The 22,708-nt window shown below is 43.0% G+C and overlaps 1 protein-coding gene across 1 annotated transcript in view; it reads left to right on the forward strand.

The window, feature by feature from the left end:
• Positions 1 to 1,982: 1,982 nt before the first annotated feature.
• TIMD4 (T cell immunoglobulin and mucin domain containing 4) overlaps positions 1,983 to 22,708 on the forward strand; it is a 40,336-nt gene continuing 19,610 nt past the window's right edge. The window contains exons 1-5 of the mRNA XM_012927674.2: positions 1,983 to 2,113; positions 8,242 to 8,583; positions 11,494 to 11,742; positions 13,270 to 13,353; positions 14,024 to 14,095. Of these exons, the coding sequence (XP_012783128.2) occupies positions 2,008 to 2,113; positions 8,242 to 8,583; positions 11,494 to 11,742; positions 13,270 to 13,353; positions 14,024 to 14,095 (853 nt within the window). The 5' untranslated portion in view covers positions 1,983 to 2,007. The remainder of the gene's footprint in view (positions 2,114 to 8,241; positions 8,584 to 11,493; positions 11,743 to 13,269; positions 13,354 to 14,023; positions 14,096 to 22,708) is intronic.

Below are 22,708 nucleotides of genomic sequence, written 5' to 3' on the forward strand. Positions count from 1 at the left end.
CATATATTCTGGGCCAGTCATCTACTGCTCTGGTTTTTCCACTGAGGAGGCTCAACTCTGACACATGAACTTCACATTTGGACCACCAACCCTGGATGTGAGACCCTAGGCCCTCTCATGCCTCGCTTATGCCATTGCCAGATCCCTGCAAACCCACACATCAAATCTCCACAAATGTGTCCCTGGGCAGCCAGTAAGCTTCCCCCATTACCACTGGCACTCTGGGCCACCTGACCATGGCCCCACAGGACCCTTGCCCTGAGGCTCATTGACCCAGCACCCACCGCATAGGTGGGTCCAAACACCCAGTCCAGATGACCAGAGTCCCATCAGACTCCCCCCCACCCATGCTTGGTGTTCATGGACCTAGCACCCACTGTGCAGGAGGGCCAGGGGACGCCCCCTGGCCCCAGGGCTCATAGAGAAGCACAGACACCTGGGCCATGCGACAAGAGTTCCACTGTACCACAGACCCCTGGGGCTTATGGACCCGGCACCTGCTGTGCAGGTGGGCCCAAGGACCCAGGACATGTGACCCGGGCCCCGCCGTACCCCTCTACTTTCAATTTTTTTTTTAAAGATTTATTCATTTTATTACAGCCAGATATACACAGAGGAGGAGAGACAGAGAGGAAGATCTTTCGTCCGATGATTCACTCCCCAAGTGAGCCGCAACGGGCCGGTGCTGTGCCGATCTGATGCCAGGAACCTGGAACCTCTTCCGGGTCTCCCACGCGGGTGCAGGGTCCCAAAGCATTGGGCTGTCCTCAACTGCTTTCCCAGGCCACAAGCAGGGAGGTGGATGGGAAGTGGAGCTGCCGGGATTAGAACCGGCGCCCATATGGGATCCCGGGGCTTTCAAGGCGAGGACTTTAGCCGCTAGACCACGCCGCCGGGCCCTACTTTCAATTTTTTAAAAATTCTCTACCCTTGCTATTGTCTTTGTCTCTTTAATGTTGAAAAAAATACCTCTTGGGTCCGGCGCAATAGTGTAGTGGTTAAAGTCCTCGCCTTGCACACCCAGGATCCCATATGGGTGCCGGTTCTAATCCCAGCAGCCCTGCTTCCCATCCAGCTCCCTGCTTGTGGCATGGGAAAGCAGTCGAGGACGGCCCAAAGCTTTGGGACTCTGCACCCGTGTGGAAGACCTGGAAGAGCTCCTGGCTCCTGGCTTTGGATTGGCTCGCATCGGCCGTTGCGACTCACTTGGGGAGTAAACCATTGGACGGAAGATCTTTCTTTCTGTCTCTCCTTCTCTTTGTATATCTGCCTTTCCAATAAAAATAAATCTTAAAAAAAAAAAAAAGAAGAAAAAATACCTCTAATATCTGGAGGTCCTTAGTTGTCTATTCATATGTAAAAGTGACACACCAAAAACAAGCCAGAAGATCTGTAGCTGTGGCTAAAGTAATCTACTGGTAAATTTTATCAAAGGAGTCCAGATTGTGTTGGTGTGGGGAATCCGAATATCAGCATCTTCAACTGTTTTGTTGGGACCATTCATTTTGTTCCGAGATTGACAAACTTGGTTTGTGGGGTGACTAACTGCAGCTCTGTTTTCCTTTTGTCCATTATGAGGACAATGGGGCCAGGGACCAGGATGAGGGAAAGCGAGATGGTAGCAGAGTCAATTCCAGTCTTTCCTTTGACCTGCACGAGGAATCTATATGTACATGAGTGCTAATGCTGGCAGTCAGTTGTATTTAATCACAGGCTACACAGCACTCTGAATAAATGTGGTTTATGTACAGACTACACACACACACACACATACACACACACCCCAGCACAGGTGCATGCACAGATAGGAAACTGCGTGCACATAGAGGCCCATGCCATATTTGTTTGCTCACACTAGTCTCCAGGAGTAAAGTGCTCAGCACATTTTATCATGTGTCCCCCATTGGTGGAGGCCATTCAGGACAGGAGAATGGGAAGGTTATGAAGTTAAAAAGAGAAATGAAACAGGAAAGTCCTGCCCTGTCAGCAATCCCTGTGGTATAAGAAATGGGCTATGGACAGACAGACAGGCTCCTGGGTCTGTTGACAATCACCATGTCCAGGAGACTTTTCATTTTCTGGCTGGCGATTGGGATTAAGTGGCTTTACCTGAGTGAGTGTTCCAGAGCCTTCCTTGGAGGGCTTGTAATCCAGCATGGCTTTCTGTGTGCTGCTTGTGTCTTAGTAGAGCGGAAGCCCACTTCCTTCTAGCCTCTCTCCCCTTACCCACAGGCTTGCTGTTTGGAAGCTTTCTCCTCTGCTTGGTTATGCTGGACTTAATCTAAAGTTGAACCTGATTGGGAGCTTTTTAAGGTGTAACAGTTTGTTCTTAAATTCGAAATGGCTGTTCAGGAATAAGTGGTCAGGTAAAACAGAGAAAATGTTTCCTCTGCTGGGGTTGCTTCCATGAGAGTCAGGGGTGTTTGTTTTGACGTAAGTCCTTGTTATAATTTTCATTCTTGTCTTCCTTTGCAGAGGTCTTTTGTTGGTTTTTTTTGTTTTGTTGTTTTGTTTTGTTGGGGTGAGCTTTCTCTGCTGCACACTGTTTCAGGTGTTGAATGTGGCTAATACCCACACTTGGTTTGGGCAGGTGGGGACCTCCTCATCCTGTCAGTGTGTCCTGCAGGCAACTCCTACTCTCTAGCCATTGACTAGGACTATGTCTAAATCATCCTGGCTCTTCCACACGTGAAATGAGGGCACTGAATGTGGCCAGTTTTAACAACCTATAATTTAAGAACTAGACTGTATTTAATGATCCTTGCAGTTTTAGAAATTCTTTGCTGGTGTCTCATGAATCTTTCAAATGTGCTACATGAGAAAGCATCTATATTTTTAAGGTAAACAAATGTGATCTTTTTCCTCTCACATCAATATCACACTGTCTTCGTTCCTTGCCTTCCCTTGTAACTAACTCCCTGTGGCTTCTCCTGGTCACCCAGTGGCCTCTAGACTGTGCTGAGTTCTCATCCTCTCTGATACACCAGTGCTAGAGAACTGGTCACCTGGGAGTCCATGCTTTCTTAAGTGCCCTTTTTCCGGGACACCCTGAAGGCTCCAGGAGGACCAACGCTTTGTTTCTTGTTGCTTTCCAACACCCAGTTCTGCGTAGAGTGTGTGATAGATAACTCAAGAAATAATCATTAGGGGCTGGAAGCAGCCTGTGTTACTTGCACAGGTTGGTGTTAGCACATTGTAATCTGGATGTAAGAAACTAGCATCTTGCACAGTGTTAGTAACTGGCTTTTGTCTTGTCCCGGAACCTTGGGATTTTGAGGATTTTATGGTGGCAAAAATTGCTGTCCACTTGCCCTGCTACTGCTAGGACACGAGTAGAGTGGGCTTCTCCAGTTCTGCTTGTAAGGGGCTGCACCTGGTGAACTGAATCTACTTTTGGATTTATTTTCATGTGTTCTTTTCTAAAATGCCAAATTATAAGACAGTAACTGCTTGGATTCACTGTGTGTGCTGCATCTAGATGCCTAATCAACCCCTCGCCCTGCAGAGGGGGCAGCTGAGAGCTTGCCGTGGGAGCGGCTCTGCTTAAGGGCCTCAGCTGCAGAAGAAACAGAGGTGGTGCCAGAGCCTCGTGGTACCCGCTCTTAGTCCTTCTAGAAGAGGGAAATGGGTTTCATTCTAAGTATTGCCTTTTGCTGCTGAAGCCATATCATATCCTATTTCTAAATTCTGATGTGCTTGCTTTCCTTTATACTATTTTACTAATCTCATGTAGCGCAGGAGGCTTCATCTCATGTGAACCTTAACAGCATTTCTGGGGTGAGTATTATCCTCTTTGTTTTGTGGTAATGATTACTGTGGCTTTCCTCCAAGAACAAGAAAGCGGTAGGGAGAAGAATAAGATTTACAATGTAAGCTTAATGGGTGTTTTTCTGCCACACCAAGCTGTCTACTTCCTTTTTTTAATATTAATTTTTAATCAGATGAGTAATACAAAAACACTTTCAGTGGAAAAAATTGAAATGTTATAAAACTCACATCCCTGGTGCTTTCTGCTCTGAATCCCAGTCCTGTTTCCTGTAATCAGGGAGGCACCTGACAATGAGTGTGGGCTACATCTCACCAGATGCTTTTCTATGCAAAATGTTTTCATTTATTTAGCAAAAGGGGTTTTATATTTTATGTGTTATTCCAGAATTCTTCATTTTCATTCATTTGTATGTCTTGTAATTTTCATGTTAAATCATGTGGATCTAACATATTTCTTATCTATTTAAAAGTCCATGGAATAAACACAGAATAGTTTGGCGATGAATGTGGTACTGTCTACCCCATTCACATACATAGGAAGGCTGCAATAGGCATTTGCAAGAGGTGTCCTCGTGCACATGGGTTGTTTGAGTTTTTTTTTTTTTTTTTTTTTGGTTGGTTGGTTTTGGTTTTTTCTGGCTTGGATAACTAAAGTGAAATGGCTAGGACACATGCATATTTGATATTAATGGGAGGTGCTAAATTACCTCTAGAGGTTGGCTAAAATTGTTCTCATCCTCATTTTACTCCAGTTTATTCCAAAGGTTAAGTCCTTTCCCACATCTTTTCTGGCAATGTCTGGTAGCCTGGTTTACTTACATGCTAGCCAACACTTGATAGTATCAGTCTTTTTTTTTTTTTTAACCAGTAAAATGGCTTATGGCTTATGGCTTATTGGCTTATGGCTTATTTCTTATTGATGAATTGCCTATTATGTCCTTTTTTTTATTTTTTGCTTTTGGGTCTTCCTGAATAGTATCTTTAAATATCAATTTAGTACTCTGGAAAACGAACTTCTAAATATCTAGTAGAAAGCATTCTTGTGTATATTTTAAAAGTTTACCAAATATTCATTGAAACAAGCTCATACTTTGGTAGTTGTTAGTTTAAGCACATGTGTGTAGGTTAACAATTCATCTGGGGGTGACAGCAATACCCTTCTGGTATTTTGCCTGGTTTCTTGTGGACACAAAGTGGGCTTCTTATAGCATTTATATCCGTGAGACATTTCTATTGGGACAAATTGAAAAGACTGAGTTCAGGAAAGGAAAGAAATGGGGAATGACTTTTCCTCAAAGCCGTCTGGGTAAAACTCAGGAAGTGTGACTTTGCTTAGCATCTGGGTAACTTTTGGGTTTCGTGCCCATCTTTCACCAGAGGAGGAAGCTGAATGCTTCTGCGAGCAGAGTCACAAAGCACCATGGCACTGATGGCCATGTCTCACAACTCAGCCAGCAGGGTGAACCACGTCAGAGAATGGAGAATCTCAAAGGAAGGTACCTTGGAGAGAATAATGAATGGTAACCCAAGTACCCATGCGGAAGTTGGATGTGGTCCTCACCATTTGGGAACCACAGCTTGCCTGGGTCTCCCCTCAATGGCATTTGGGTTAGAAATTAAAGCATTTGCTGATCCCTAGTTGAACAAACGGGCTTCAGCTTTGCAGTAGTGAATATATTTCACAAAATATCAGAAATGAAAATGCTCTTAGAAGAACTAATGTAGTGGTTTACATATGCTGGGTAAGAGGGTTCAGCTACATTAGAACAACCTAGAACTTGATTAATGTACATATCCATGAGTGTTGGCAGTAGAGGTCTGACTCAGTATTGCGTAATTACATATACTGTCTTAACAAGGAAGGAAGGTTATGCTGATGAGTGGCCAAAGTTGGGAAACACCTATACTTCATTTTTAGTGTTCAAGCATTCCATTTCACATCGCTTAATGTAGTAAACCTCAGGCCTCCAGCATTTTTTAAGTTACACTGCTATTACAGATAATTCCTATGACCCATATAGCTCTGACATTTCAAAATAAGTATTTTACTGAGTGAAACAAGCCAGAAATAGAAAGACAAAACTGTTACTTATGTGCAGAATCTAAGCAAGTCAATCTCATAGAAGCAAAGTGATTAGCAGAGGAAGGTGATGGGAAAGGGAGAGATGTCAATCAAAAGCAACAGACTGTCGGACTGAAATCTTAAGTTTTGGGCATCTACTTCTCTGCATGGTGTCTAGAGTTAATAATAATGTTCTGCATATTTCAAAATTACTAAAATAGGGGCAAGCATTTAGGACAGTGGGTCAAGCCACCTCTGATACTGGCATCCCATATCAGAGAACCAGGACAAGTCCTGGCTGCTCTGATTCTGATCCAGCTCTCTGCGGATGAACCTGGGAGCAATAGATGAAAGATCAAGTCCTGGGACCCCTGCCATCATCATGGGTCACCTGCATGGAGTTCTGTACACTTGGCTTCAGCCTAGCCTTGCCCTGACTGTTGCATTTGGGGCGTAAACCAGTTGAAGAGAGATTTCTTTCTCTCTCTTCTTCTCTTTCCATAATGCCTTTCAAATAAGATAATTTCAAAATATTCCTTAGAGGCTATATTTTTAAAATGTTCACTCTATAAAAGAAAATTAAGTTGATGAACTTATGGATATGTTACTGAACCCAGTTGAATCCTCTATAACATATGCATGGATCAAAACATCACGTTGGATCCCATAAATTATATAGTTACTGTTTCCTCAGTGGAAACTAAATAATTTCTGAACTGCACCTGAATTCATATTTTTGAAATTCTTTTTGTTATTTTCCAGGATGTTTTTGTAGGTACAGGGATTTCCTCTCCTTGCCCTTCCTTTTCCCGCCCTCATTTCCCCCTCCTCATTCCCCCCCGTATTATTACAGTTGTAACAGTTATAAGTTTAACATTCTGCTACTTAAGTGTATCAAGGAATTGTAGGCATAGACAAAGATAGAAAATCTGGTATCGTATTTTCAAGGTATATTAAACTGTTTCACTGGGAGTCTGCCTTGTATTTGGGAGTAGAATAGCCTATTGCAGCATATGTTCACTTCCTGGTATGCTAGTCTCCATTATACAGTTCATCGATGAAGATTTATGTATATACTTGTTATTCTATGTATTTGTTTTGTATTTTGCATGAATGCTTATTTATGTCAGAGAGAACATATTCTATTTGTCCTTTGGGGATTGACTTAAATGAGCTTAATGACTTCTAGGTGGGACCATTTTGTTGCAAGTGGTAGAATTTCATTCTTTTTACTGGTTGAGTAATATTCCATGGAATAGATACACAAAGTTTCTTTACCCATTCCTCTTTTGATGAACATCTGGATTATTTCCCTGTCTCACTATTGTGGATTCTGCTGCTATACATAAAGGGTTGCAGGTCATTTTCTTACATGCAGATTTTACTTCCTTTGGTTATATTCCCAGGAGTGGGATATAGCTAGGTCATATGTTAGATTAATTTTCAGTTCTCTGAGCACTCTTCATACTGATTTCCATGGTGGCTGCACTAACCTACACTCCAAGAAACAGTGGAGCAGAGTACCTTTTCCCCTATGTTCACATCAGTAGGTGTTATTAGTAGATTTTTGAATATAGGCCATTCTCACTGGAGTTCGGTGGGATCTCAATGTACTTTTCTGTTTGTTTGCTTGTTTGTTTTGCATTTCCTTAATAGCAGCGGAGCCAGGGCATTTTCTTATGCGTTTATTAGCCACTTGAATTTGTTCTTTTGAAAAATGCCTGCTCATTTCCTTCACCATTTCTTAACAGGGTTGTTAGTTTTTGCTATTGTTGAGTTTCTGAAGCTCTTTGTAAATTCTGGATATTAGTACTGTACCTGTAGTGTATTGTGCAAGGATTTTCTCCCATTCTGTGGGTAACCTCTTCACTTTATTGATGGTTTTCTTTGTTGTATAGAACCTTTTTATGTTGATGTAGTCCTGCTTATTTATTTTGGTTTTGACTGCCTATGCTTTTGGTGACTTTTCTAAGAAGCCTTTGGCTATGCCTACATCTTGTAAAGTGCTTTTGTGTTTTTATCTAATTCATGATGTCTCACAACAAACCAATTGTCCAGGACATTGTGTTTAGGGCCTTTTTATATGATTCAGTGAAATTGGGTTTTAGGATCAGGGTTTTTCATTTGAGTTTTTTCAATGGCGCTCCAGATGAGAGAGTGTTTGTATCAGTAAAATTGCTTAGCTCTGGAGGTGAGTTTAGATACTCAAGTCGTCAGCTATCTCTTCCCAGCAGACAGAGCCTGGGGAATCAGGGGCTTGACAGAGTCCAAAGATACACTAAATCTAAGCTGGAAAATGTTACAGAGTCATGCTGTACCTCTTCCTGGAAGCATCTGATAGTACACGAACTGCATAGCCTGTCTGGAGTTCTAGGCACTGTGTGAACTGGTTCTCTTCTTGTCCCTCACAGCCTCAGCTGCATCAGAGACAGTCCAGACTGGAGTTTTGGGCAAGCCAGTGACTTTGCCCTGTACGCACGCATCCTGGTCTCGCAGCAGCAACAGCATGTGCTGGGGCAGAGGACCATGCCCCAATTCCAAATGCAACCAGGAGCTTCTCCACACTGATGGAACAAAGGTGATCTCACGTAAATCATCAAAATACACGCTTTTGGGGAATATCCAAAGAGGTGATGTCTCCTTGACCATCTCCAATACCAATGAAGATGACGGTGGTGTGTACTGCTGCCGCATAGAGGTACCCGGCTGGTTCAATGATGTGAAGAAGAATATTCGTCTGCAGCTAAAGAGAGGTGAGTAAATGGAGGGCTTGGGTTGTGCTCAAGGAGACTCAGTTGCTAATGGGGCAAATTTAATGGGTAGTGGGAAAGGGTTTTTACTTAAGTAGTGAGTGGAAGATTCCATGTGAAGTGAGAAGCCGCAGTATGGAGCAAGCAGGTGAGCTTCAAAAGCCTTGAAGCTCAGAAAGACACAGAAATGAGTTAGTCCAGGAGGGAAGCAATTGCAGTCAGTCTGAACAAAGCAGCTCGTGCTTATCCAGGAAGGGTTCACCTGGAAGACTTGGGCCTTACGTTTTTATAGCTCCTCATTTTCATTTGAATTATGTGGCAATATTTTGCTGTTTGCATGCTTTAAAAAAACATGTAAAGAAGATAATATATACCCATGGCTTAGTTTTAGCTTGTAAGCTGATAGTTTGGGCAGTCTTAGCAGTTTTTTCGAAGAGAAGAATGAGCTTAATTGGGACTGAGTAACTCCAACTGAAGTTTTTCTTTTTTTTAAATCGAGATTTTATTTCATTTATTATTATATTTTTAGTTAAAAGGCAGAGTTATAGAGCGAGAAGGAGAGAAAAAAATAGAGAGGAGAGAGGCAGAAAGGGACTGAGGGGGAGGTGAGAGACCGAGAGTGAGATGTCTCACCACCATTGGTTCACTCCCCAGATAGCTGTCGTGGCCAGAGCTGAACCAGTTGCAGTCAGGAGCCTGGAGCTTCTTCCTGGTCTCCCACATGGATGCAGGTGTCCAAAGACTTGGGCTATCCTCTGCCGATTTCTGAGGGCATAAGCAGGGAGCAGTATTGCAACGGGAACTTTAAGGAGCTCTCATATGGGATGGCAGCTTCACAGGCAGAGGATTAGCTGGCTACGTCACTGTGCAGGAGCACTAAAGTCTTCCTTTTTCAAATATGTCATATCCAATAATTATTTTATAAAATATTTGTTGACCTAAGTAGTCTATGAGGTCATTTACAATGGAACAAAATGATAACTTTATGTCCATTATAATCCATGGAAATTTGTTATTTTCCAGAGAAGATGAGATCTGTAGAACAGACTGTGGAGATTAAACCTAGTTTTAATTGCCTAATCAACCTCAATTCAGGTGCGGCCATGAACCAGTTTAATACCTCAAAAAGTACATTCTCAGGCCCGGCGCCATGGCCTAGCAGCTAACGTCCTCACCTTGAATGCGCCAGGATCCCATATGGCACCGGTTCTAATCCCGGCAGCCCCGCTTCCCATCCAGCTCCCTGCTTGTGGCCTGAGAAAGCAGTCAAGGATGGCCCAAAGCTTTGGGACCCTGCACCGCGTGGGAGACCTAGAAGAAGCTCCTGGCTCCTGGCTTCGGATTGGCGCAGCACCGGAAGTTGCGGTCAATTGAGAAGTGAATCATCGGACGGAAGATATTTCTCTCTGTCTCTCCTCCTCTCCGCATATATCTGACTTTGCAATAAAAATAAATAAAATCTTTTTAAAAAAGTACATTCTCCCACCATGTTGCATACTCTGGGACTAATTTGGATCAATTTGTTCATTTACACATTCCTTTTATATCCATACAAATGTTTTAGGAGCTCCTACTTTGTGCCAGGTACTGTGATAGGAGCTGAATTTTCAGCAGAGAATAAAATAAATTCCAGATTTTTTTTTGTATGGTGCTTACATTCGAATGGGAGAAGCAGCCACTGAACAATAATAATCAGATGTGCAGTTAGGCAGCGCATACATGCTGGGAGTATAAAGCAGGAACACACTTCACAGAGAAGCTTTAGAGTTAGTGCCGAGTCTGTGTGCTTCCTTGCAAAAGTGGCTTTTCAGCTGAGACCCGAGGGCTAACAAGGAGTCGCTCAGCCTTGGCCATGAGTGAGTTGGAAGCCGCGAGTCCAAGTTGCTGTGGCTAGAAGGTCCGTGATCAAAGAACTGAAGCAAGGCTGGCTGGTTTAGAAAACGTGGGGAGAGGGAAGTGAGGACATGAGATAGGAAAGAAGGCAGGGTTGAGGCAGAAGACCTCAAGGGCCATGATACAGGATTGGACTCTTAAGGGCAAGGACGACCCTGTACAAGTTTTAAACAGGGAGTATAAATAATCAGACTTTTTCGTTTTAAATACTGACTTTAGTCAAAGTGTGAAGCATAGATTGGAAGAAATAGGAATCGAAGCAAGACACAAAATCGTATTTTGCTTTAATTTTTAGGTGCCTATTTATTTTCATTTACTTGAAAGGTAAATAGTGAGTGGCAAAGAGAGAGGGAGAGAGGGAGGGAGAAAAGGAGCGAGGTAGAAAGAAAAGGAGAGGGGGAGGGAGGTAGAGAGAGAGAGAGATTTTATCTGTTTGTTCATTTCTCAAATGCTTTCAACAGCCAGGGCTGGGCCGGGCTGAAGCCAGAAATCCAAACTCCATCTTGGTCTCCTGTGTGAGTGGCAGAGCCCAAGCACTTGACTCATCATTTGCTGCCTTCCAGGGTACCTGGTGGTGAGCAGCTGGATCAGAAGCCGAGGAACTGAGAGTTGAACCCATAATCTGATATGGGATGTGAGTGTCCCAAGTGGCAGCTTAACTCACTGTGCCACAATGCCCACAGCAAGGAATCCAAAATCAGCGGGCGGTACTATGGACCAAGAGAGGGCAACAGAAAGTAGCATAAATGGTCAGATTGCAGATACGAATTTGTGGAAAATGGCAGCAAACGATGGATTTATTTTGATATTGGCATTTTTGAAATTCATAAACTTCAGAACGTTCATGGAAAATTCATATTATGGAAAACAATATATGGTATCAAAAAAATTTGGCATCAAAGTAAGATACCTTGTTACCTTCATTTTTCCACAAGATTTTTTGAGATTTCCTGGCATTTCCTTTTCCTTGTTCTTTTCTTGACATCAACCATGCTTTTTTTCACCTTCTGTTGCTTGTAGCACCCACAACCACTCGCCGAACAACAACCTCTCATCCAACTACCACCCCCCATTTGACAACAACTACTACAGTGCTTCCAACCACGGTCGGGACTAACCCTGATCTCACAGCCGAGACAACACTACAGACAACCACTGCTCTCCTCACAGCAGTGACAACCACACCCCCTGCTACAACCCTGGCCTCCCTTCCAGAGACATCCACAGGGCCCCTGACCACTGTCACAGAAGGGCCCATTCTCACCGCAGGTATGTGGAGCAATTGGCCTTTCTATGTGTCTTTCTGGCAGATGTGTCCTGGGCTTCTGAGAGCAGGTTTCTCTCACTAAAGTAGTAACCTAGCTACTTGCTGCTTGCATGTGTGTGTGTATGTTGGTTTGCTTTGTTGGTGTATGTGTTAGTTAGACACATCATAACAAATACCGCAGGCTAGAGTGACAGAAGTCTGTTACCTCACATTTATGGAGACCAGCAGGTTGAGGTTAATGTGTTCGTTGGTTCTTTTTTCTGTTTTTAAAGGCTGTGGTCTTTATAAAAACCATATTTATGTATTTATTTGAGTTACAGAGAGGGAAGGAGAAATGCAGAAAGAGATCATCCATCACTGATCACTTCCTGAATGGTTGGGCCAGGCCAAAGCTGGGAGCCAGAAGCATTGTTGGATCTAGGGACCTGAGTCCTTGGGCCATCTGCGTCTGCTTTCCCAGGCACATTAACAGGGAGCTGGAGCAGAGGCACAACAGCCTGCAGCCCAACTGGTAGCCCAATGACATTCTGGCTTTATAGGTTGGCTTAACTCACTACACCACAATGTCCGTTGGTTTCTTCTATGTCCTCCTTCTCAGCTTGTGAATGGCAGGCTCCTCCCCTGCTTGGACTTCACGTGGCCTTCCTCTCTCCTTTGTCCTAATCTGCTGTAAGGATGCCATTTATATTGGATTAAATTCTATCCATATCACCTCCTTTTGCCTGAATTATCTCTTTAAAGGGTATTTCTCAAAATTCACATACTCTGAGGGTTATCAGAACTTTAAAGGGACACAATTCAGTCTACAATAATGTGTGCATGGGGGTGGGAGGTGGTGTGGCTATGGCTATGGTTTCACAATTGGTCCTTTTCTTGCTTTATGGTTTTCTCTGTCTCTGTCTGTCTGTCTCTCTCTCTCTCTCTCTCTCTCTCTCTCTCTCTCTCTGAATAGGCAGCACTTCTGGTTCTCCAGCTGACTTCTTGAGCCAGTACGTAGTACCTCTCACAAAGTGGTTAGCTGCATTGCTTGCAGGATTTGTCAAAGCTCCCACCTTATTCCAACCTCACACTCCAAACTAAAAAACATCCAAAAGCAATCATAAGACGGCTTGAAGAAGGTTTTATTTGCCTCAGTAAGGTCTGGATAACTCCATTCATTTTATTTTTTATTTTTTTGAGAGTTATTTTATTTTTATTGGAAAGTCAGATATGCAGAGAGGAGAGACAGAGAGGAAGACCTTCCATCTGATTATTCACTCCCCAAGTAGCCACAGTGGCTGGAGCTGCACCAATCTGAAGCCAAGATCCCAGAGCCTCTTCCGGGTCTCCCATAGGGGTTCAGGTCCCAAAGCTTTGGGCTATCCTCGACTACTTTCCCAGGCCACAAGCAGGGAGCTGGATGGGAAGTGGGGTCACTAGGATTAGAACTGGTACCCATATGGGATCCTGGCGTGTGCGAGGCGAGGACTTTAGCCACTAGGCTATTGCACTGGGCCCTTCAGCTATCTTTTGTCAACTTTTTTTTTCAGAATCAGAAACTTTTCTTGCCTCCAGTGACTCATGGACCAGTGTTAGGATAACTTCAGCAGACACTCCATTGCTCTCCTCCAAAGGTGGGTGGATACTCACTCCCTCTCTTTCCTCCCCCTTAGACAAGGAGGAAAAACACTGAGTAGACATGATAATGAACCAGGTGACTAGGCATGATATTGATCCTTTGTGCCATGAAGACAACCTGGACAAACTGGCATCAGGGCAATGTTTGTGGCTTGTTCATTTCTGTGATAGAGAGAGGAGAAAGAGGTGTGGGTGACTTATTTAAAGTTATATTTATTTTTATTTTTTGAAAAGCAGGGCAGGAAAGTGAGATAGAAACAGAGAGAGGAAGTGAGAGAGAGAAGAGAGGGATGAAAAAGGAGACTGGAAATTCATCCAGGTCTCCCTCCTGGGTGCAGGGGGCCAAGTACTGACACTGCCACCTGCTGCCTCGAAGGATGCTGGCTAGCTGGATTGAAAGCGGAGCATGGACTGGAACTCAGGGGTTCTGATACAGGATGCAGGCATTGAAGTGGTCCCTCACCTGCTGAGTCACAATGCTCTCTCTGAGAGACCTTTCTGTGCAGATCTCAGACCTCAAGCATGTTTGCTTTTACACACTGGACTTGGTGGCATTTACTCTTGTCATTCTCATTTGAAGCATGCCAATCTTCTTGTTTGAAACTCAAAGTTGAAATTTATCAGGATTTTTTTTTTTTTTTTTTTTTGCTTTTTTTTCCCCTGAAGCATCTGAAGCATGGGTTCTCTCATCAACATTCCAGGCATTGACACAGCAAGTGAATGTTTCTATGCCTGAAGGTAAGGGGACTGTGTTTTTTTATTAAAGATTTATTTCATTTTTATTTGAAAGGCAGAGTTACAGAGAGAGGGGAAGGGAGAGAAGGAGAGGGAAAGAAACAGAAAGAATGAATATCTTCTATCAGTTTGTTCACTCTGCAAATGGCCACTACAACCAAAGCTAAGCTGAACAGAAGCCAGGAGCTTCTTCCAGGTCTCCCATATGGATTCATGGGTACAAGGACTTGGAGCCATTCTCTGCTGCTTTCTAAGGCCACAAGCAGCAAGTTGGATCAGAACTGGAACAGCTGGGACATGAACTGGTACCCAGATGGAATGCTGGCGCCACAGTTGAAGGCTTGGCCTACTCCACAGTGGTGCTGGCCAAGGGGTCTGTATTTTATGAGTAATTTGTCTTTGGCCACAGGAACAATCTGTGGCTTGCCTGCCTTTTCTGGAATCGGCTATTTTTACTCTGCAGTGGCCACATTTCACATTCTTCTGTGAGCTGGGATGAAAGTGAAGCATACTACAGGTTTCTCTGCTGGATTGCCCTCTCTGCTTCCGGGCTCTCTCCCAGAGCCTTCTACTGAGATTTCACTTCTTCCTACGCAGTGTTTGGTTTCAAGCCAGGAATGGTAGTAGGGAAATCACCTATTCATTTTTAAGCTAATATTTATTTAAAATTGTATGATACGAAGGCATTGTGCTGGAGGATAGAGATAGAGATAATTTCGGATAAACAGACAGAAAGAAAATCTTCTTGGATGCCCCTCCTTTATTCTGGCCCCTGCCCCTGAGATAATCACCCATTATTAGCTGAAGATGATCATTCTAGACCTTTGTGTTATCACTTACATGTATACACAGATATAGAAAATGCGCAGGTTTATATATTTGAAAAATGCTATCAAACTGCTGTAGTCTCTAGTTGGCTTTATTTCTTTACACTGCCTATTATGCCACTTTCTTTTTTGGTCCAGGGAAATCTGCATTATTATGCCAAATTACTGAAAAATGTTTCATACCATATTTGTTCTTAGGCTTTGTTGCCCCTTGAGGGGTGTTTGGGTTCTTCCAGTGTCTTTGTTATAAATTGTGCTACAGTGAACATCTTGGCCAATGCTTGCCTCTCTAAGCATTTACGACAATATCTAGGGTAGCAACCAAAAGTTAGAAATCTAGGCTGAAAGAAATGTGCACATTTAAGTTGAATAGCTATTACAAATTTGTCTTCCAGCATGGCTGTGCTGACCTATTTTCCCACCCACAGAGTATCTGCTTTCTCCAGTTCACCCTACACTTGATGTGACCACTTGTTTAACAGTTTCACATCTCCTGAGGAAAAGAATGTCATCTTGTTCTTGTCGTGTTCTGATTCACCAAGAGTTTTTTTAAGCTTTATTTATTTATTCATTTATTTTGATGATTTTTACGTGGTTGATTAGGGTGGTAAGGGGCAAGGGCTGCAGGAAGGTGGTGAAATCACCATTTCCACATTCTTTTTCTTTCCTTCCTCTATCTGGGGAAAGGGGAGAGATAAGGGGAGAAGCCACACCCAGCCTCTCAAATGCCTGTGCATCCTGGGATGGAGGGCAGCCACCGGACACCACTCCAGGGTACCCGCTGTGGGGCATGCTCCGAGGGTCCTGCTCAAGTGGTTTTGATAGTTCAACAGTTCTGTATTGCTGCCATCTTTCCACTCCAATCATGATGAAATCTCTCCAAGCTCCACTGGCTGACATAGTCCACCTTAGAATCTCTGTTTGCCCAGATAGTCACTACCAACTCTTGGCTGGGGTGGTTGATCGACTTGTTCTGTCCTCCGACCTCTGTTGTGGTACCAGGTGTCCTCTGCAGGCTTCAGTGTACTTCCATATCCTCCATGTGCGCCTGGATATGCTGTCCACTGCTCTGTCTAAGCCACTGAGAAGGCCCAGCTCTGACACATGCACTCCATGGAATGTCATCTTGTTCTTTTCATGTTATGATTAACAAAGAGTTTTGAGTGTCTTGCTTTATTAGCCAGAAAAGAGCCATCCTTTAACGCTGTGAAGGAGGCAATGTGACATCATTCATACAGGCTCAGAAGACAGGCTTGGAGAAGACAGATGAGAATGAGTAAATTGGGGATAGGTTTGAATTAAGACTGTATATCTTGATGAAACACGAAGGTGATTTGATGTTGAAAAGCTCTGTCATGCACTACCTCACACCTTGGAAAACTAGAAAATCTTCACAGGAGTGAACAACTTAAGGAAAACTGGTTATCAAAGCTCCAAGCTCTCTCTGTTGAACAGCTGCAGTAAGGATGGGAGTATTGCGCTGTTTCCTTGCAGAAGGTGGTGACTATGAAAGTAAGAAAGGAGGAACAAAATGTTAACTTGTATTTAATTCTTAGATTATTTTATGCTGAATCACAAGGGAACAAAAGATTATCAGATGTTTCATTCTTATCTCAAATATCTGTGATAGTTTCCATTTCACTCATTCTTGATTGAATTCCAGAAGACAGAACACTTGTGCAGTAATAGTAAAGAGAAGTCTTTTGTCTGTGATTAAAGTTATTTTTATTAGAAAGAGCTACAGAAAGAGAAGGAGAGACAGAGAAGAGAGATCTTCCATTTCCTTACTTAGCCCCCACCCTATTTCACCAAATGACTGAAATGTTTGGAGCTGAATTGATCCAAAGCAGAGAGCCAAGAGTTTCTTCTGAGTCTCCCACATGGGTGCAGGGGCCGGTCACTTGGGCCACCTCCCACTGCCTTCCTAGGCACAATAGCAGAGAACTAGATTGGAAGTGGAGCAGCTGGGACACAAACTGGTGCCCATTAGGGGATGCCAGCATTGCAAGCAGAGGATTAGCATGCTTTGCCACCATGCCAGCACCAGTGATGCTTGCTGATCAGTCAGCCTCCATGTAGTACTTAGTCTTTCTTCAGGAACAAAGGTTTACTAAGTACAAGTTGCACGCTGTGTCAGCATCAGATGTTCTCGTTACCCAGCTCACTTAATCCCTGTTTAGCCCGTACTCTTGTCTCTACTATTCCTAAAATTTCCAAAACTTCACAGCTGTTAGCTGTCCATCTAAAGTCTAACTCTGATTGTGTGTTCTTAGATACTACTTTCTTTCACTTGTCCTTCTAGTCTGAAATGAAGAAGATGCGGTTCTTTTCATTCGCCACACTACCTTGTTAGGTATTTTGCAATGAAACATTCATTGTCATAACTGAAGTTCCCACCCCCTGAGGACTCAACTGTGTCAGGTGCAGGTTTTTAAGTGCAACTTCTAACTTGCATCTTACAGTGTCCTTCCAGGCAGGTATAGATATTACCCCCCACTTGACAGGGGAAGAAATGGAGCATCAGAGAATTTATAGGAGAAACTATTGCCTTCTTGGGTCTTTTTCTTAACACTACATTTTATCTCTTGAATTTTTACAAATTCCTAAAAGTTAGAAAGCAGTTTTCTCCTTCATTTTGGATTCCTTCCTTTAATAGCTCAGTATAAGCTAGACCTGTCTTGAACCCTATTTCTTCCTCCTCTGATGCCATTTTAATTCATACCCTGCTGCTTCCTACAGATCTCCCTCCTTGAGCTGCTTTCACAATCAGATGTCTTCTTTCTTTATACGAAAATGACCGCAACCCATGTCACAGTCCTGCACATGTCCATGGATTTTTCTTCACCTATATAATTTTCTTAAGTGCTTTCCCCACTTCTTCATGGAATTTTTGGATGATGAGACCTCTGTGGTTTTAATTGGGTACAAAACCCCTCTCTCCCCTTCCTGGATGGCTGTTAGAAATGGGTCTTGGAGAGGTGGAGCAACTTTGCCTAGTGCTCACAGCCAGACTGTATGAGAATTAAAAGTCTCACTGCAGTTCCAGGAACTTGTAAACTGTGGCCATCAGCTCCTCACTGGGGGTTGTCTATGGACATGAGCTCTCTGAAATTGTCTGTATTTCCCTCCCAAATTCTGCAAGACCCCAAGGGATAGAAATCATAATTCAGTCACAGATAATGAGCACTGGACATGATGAGGACGCCATGTAGGTTTCTTCACCTCCTCTATGGGATCTGTTAGAGGAACGCAAAGTCCTACCCCTTCAGGAGGATTATGTTATTTTCTGATTGGTAGCAGGAATGTGTTAAATGATCCCCAAATGCTCCATAAATCCCCAATTTCTGTCGTCTGTGGAGTCTAGAGCCAGAGCAAATGGAGATGCAGGACTATGCTGTTTCTTAAATACAATCAGTGGCCTGGGATTAAGGCCCATGTCGATTATAGCTCAGGTTTATGTTACTGCCTCAATAACGCATCAAGGCCTTTGATTCTAGTCTTTTGTTCTTACAGCCTTATGGAGACGATGTGGACACCGGGTGCGTTATTAGAGCTCAGCTGAGGAACGTGGAGGCTCAGGTTTCTGATGCCATTATGGGGTATTAATGTTTCTTCCTTTGAAATCTCAGGAGAGCTACTTGCTCTAGCCTTTACAAATCTCAGTTTCCTCAGATCATAAAATGGGAATAATAGCATGATATATTTGATAAGGCTATGAAGAGAGGAAGTGCGTGAGAAAAATTTCTTCTGCATAATTCCTAGCTCATAAATGGGAGTTATCCTAAGGGACTCCTCCACTGCTGTAATTCATATACCTGCCTTTTTTTTATTAAATTTATTCATTAATTACATTGTGTTGTAATTACATAGAATCTGGGATTCTCCCCCCCACCCTCCCCCCATGGTGGGTTCCTCCACCCCGCTGCATAACCATAGTTCAAGTTCAGTTGAAGTTCCCTCCCTGCAAGAATTTGCCAAGCATAGAGTCCAACATCCCATAGTCCAGACAAGTCCAACTACTTATTGGGAAGACCCTCTCTGGTCTGAGGGCAGAGTCAGCAGAGCATCTTCCCGGTCAAATAAAAGCACTAATATACCATCTGCAACAATTAACATCATTATGGATTGAATTGACATGATATTGAGCAGTCAACATGCTAAAAATAAATGCGATTTCTTAACCACTTTCTGTGACCCCCCATTCGCAGTTCAATTTTAGTTTATATACTACAAATGACATAATATCCATAACATAACATGATATGCTTAACATCATATCATATTAAATTAAGGCAAACATGTGGTACCTAACCTTTTGGGATTGGTTCATTTCCCTTAGCATTATGGTTTCCAGTTTGGCCCATTTGGCCACAAAGAACTGCATTTTGTTTTTTTTAATAGCTGAGTAGTATTCCATGGAGTAGATGAACCATAGCTTTCTTATCCAGTCCTCTGTTGATGGGCATTTTGGCTGTTTCCATGTTTTTGCAATTACTGATTGTGCTGCTATGAACATAGGAGTGCATGTTGGTTTCTCATAAAACAAGTGTTCTGTATATATTCCTAGGAGTGCTATATCTGGGTCATACGGTATGTCGAGTTTGAGTTGTTTGAATATTCTCCATACTGATTGCCATAGAGGCTGTACCAATCTGCAGCCCCACCAGCAGTGGAGTAGGGTTCCTTTTTCCCCGCAACCTTGCCAGCAAGTGTTGTTGGTGTTTTTCATGTGGGCCACCCTCACTGGCGTTAGGTGGCATATACCTGCATTTTTAAGGCCACTTCAATGGAGAAACAAGAAGCCACTCCCAACAGCTGCCAGTGACTTGCTGTTCCTGATAACTACATAGGCCCTTTTTGTCTTTTCGTTTTGTTTTTTTGTTTTTCTTAAACTGCTTAATCGCACTAGGAATACAGTCAAGGAGTGCCAAAATTACAAACCTGGGGACATTAAAAAGCTTTAAAAATCTCATAGTAGTAATTCTCTATAAACATTAAAGTAAATCTGAGCTTCTCAAAGCTTTCCACCAACTCTTTTAGATGGCTCTGTAGATCTCTCAATTATTGGTTTGACCTTCTGTGGGGGGAGCATCTTTAATCCTCTACTCTGACTCCGTTGTTTTGTCGTTCTCATGTGCTTCTGTTTACACAGTTTCCACTTTATAATTTAGGCAAGAAAACCAAGCTATGTCTGAATAGGTGCCGTTGTCTTGTTGGCCACTTAAGGGCTTGCAGATCCGTCTATTGATTTGACAAGGCAAATAGATGTGCATATCTTCTATTTCACTGTCCTACATTTATTTTTAAAGTGTTTAGTTTGCTGAATATCATCCTAAAAAGTCCTATGCTGGGTGGAAAATCCTCACTTGTAGTCTCTGATTGCCTAGAAATGAGCCTCAGAGATGAGGAGTGATTTGCTCAAGCTCACACAACTGGACAAGAGAGATGGATCTCAGACCAGGTTTTAGAGATCTTAAATTTGTATCTATGAACCCCTGGATGGGACAGAGAACAGGAGAGTATGGTGTGTGGGATGTTGGGAAACAGAAAAGGTAGAAATAGGCAGAAGGGAAGGCCAGAGAGCTGAGGCCAGCAGCCACTTCTCCTGACTTAGTCATGCCTGGTCTTTGACTCTGAGCAGCTTCCTTAAGGGCAAGGTTTAATATTTAATCCTTAACTATTAGGGTGCCCTTTTACCCTCTCCTAAGAGAATCATTGTGCCCATCTCTAATTTAGAGTCAAATTCAAATTCGACATTCCCAAACCCACGCAAAGACCTTGATGTCAATCTAGCAAACCAGAAATGATGAACAGTACTCTTGCATTATAACCTTTTTCTTTGCTTATGATTCTTATAGTAGCTTCTTGTTCCATTGGCAGAATTATAGTAGAGTAGATAGGAATGATTTTAGGAACTATTTTTCCCTATTATTTATCTTTCGCTCATCCCAAGAAGCCCAAGTTTTATGGTTCAAAGCAAACTGCTCTTTACATAGAGCTAAAGGATTCTCAGAAACGAGGTTGGAGGTAATATTTTGAAACTTTATCTTCAGTGTTGGTGTTTGGTTTAGACACATGAAGGTAGGAAACATGCTTAGTTACTACTCTGGATGTGGCATGGGGCACATCAAGAGAACTAAGCCAAGACTGCATGTTTAAAGGGGTTGCTTTGTACCTTTAAGACTAAAGGGAGGCTTGTGCTTAACAGACCATCATGCAGGATGCTCTGCTTTGGCACTGAGGTATAAAAAATAAATAACAGGGACTCAAAAAGAGGAGAGACAGATTCTAGCTTCAAAAGGAAGTCCATGATCAAGGACAATTTCACTAAGCAACCTTTGACTGAATGTTCAAGGACAAGAAAATTTCGTTGAGGAGGCAGGAGTAGACAGAAGGGGTGTCAGTATAAGTAAAGACAATGAAAATAAGAGCATGAGATCTTTGTAGTTTACTGGTCTAGTTAATCTAAGTTACACAAGGAGCTAGTATTGGCCTGGGTTCTTAAGGAAATTTACTGATTGAAGAATTTGAGTTTTATTGACTCATGAGGAATCACTATGGTTTCTTCTTCTTCTTCTTCTTCTTCTTCTTCTTCTTCTTCTTCTTCTTCTTCTTCTTCTTCTTCTTCTTCTTCTTCTTCTTCTTCTTCTTTGCCTAGGGACTCATAGTTTTGGTTGCATTTGTGGGGAAATTGCTCTGGTCAGAGTTTGGAAGATGTATGAGAGGGGGCCTGGCCTGGAGACAGTCAACATACCCAGGAGGCTCTGGAAAACTTTGGGAGAGGGATGAGCATCTCAGAATGCTGGCAGCAGCCACAGACAACAGAAAGCGAGCTAAAGCCCTCCAGGAGTTAGAATTAAGAAGACTGGGTGACCAGAATAAGAACAAAGGCTGACTGATTTCCTGTGCTGGGCAGGACTTTCCAATAAAAAATAAAATCGATCTTAAAAAAAAACAAAAAAAGGAGGACATCGTCTCACCATGTCCCATCAAAGGAACAAATGCCCCGAGGCAGAGTATGGTGGAAGAAAGTAATCAGCTAAGGAGGTAGAGAGGGAGGGACCACAAGCAGCATGGGGCCCAAGGAAGCAGAGCAAGAGGAAGCTGGGCTGAGAAGGATTAGGGAGGGTGGAGTAATTTACCTATTTGGAAACTCTAAGGTCTGGTCAACTGGTCAACTAGAAGGAGGCATTTAGGTGGGTGCCTATAAACTGTCATGAATCAAACAGAGTGTGAATGTGTTCAAAGATGACCTCTTTTTAAAAATATTTATTTTATTTTTATTGGAAAGGCAGATTTACAGAAAGAAGGATATATGGGAAGAAAGATCTTCTCTCCACTGGTTCACACCCCAAGCGGCCGCAATGGCCAGAGCTGAGCTGATCTGAAGCTCAGAAACCAAGAGCGTCTTCTGGGTCTCCCGTGTGGGTACAGTGTCCCAAAGTTTTGCGTCATTCTGTACTGCTTTCCCAGGCCTCAAGCAGAGAGCTAGATGGGAAGTGGAGCAGCCAGGAAATAAACTGACACTCATATGGAATTCTGGCACATGCAAGGAGCGTATTTAGCCACTGAGCCATTGCTCTGGGCCCCCGGTGACCTATTGTTTGAGATTTGTGTTAGACATTATTTCCAAGGGTTCATGGGTGAACATTTATCAGAGGGGAGGCAGAGAAGAATGATGGATTGATGTAACTCGACATGGGAGGAATATAGTAAAAAAGGGTGGAGGGCAGGTAGGTTGTTAAGTGGAGATATGAGGGCAGGGGTCAGGACAGAGTAATCAGATGTC

Source organism: Ochotona princeps, chromosome 19, assembly GCF_030435755.1.
Source record: "Ochotona princeps isolate mOchPri1 chromosome 19, mOchPri1.hap1, whole genome shotgun sequence".
NCBI classification, from domain to species: Eukaryota; Metazoa; Chordata; class Mammalia; order Lagomorpha; family Ochotonidae; genus Ochotona; species Ochotona princeps.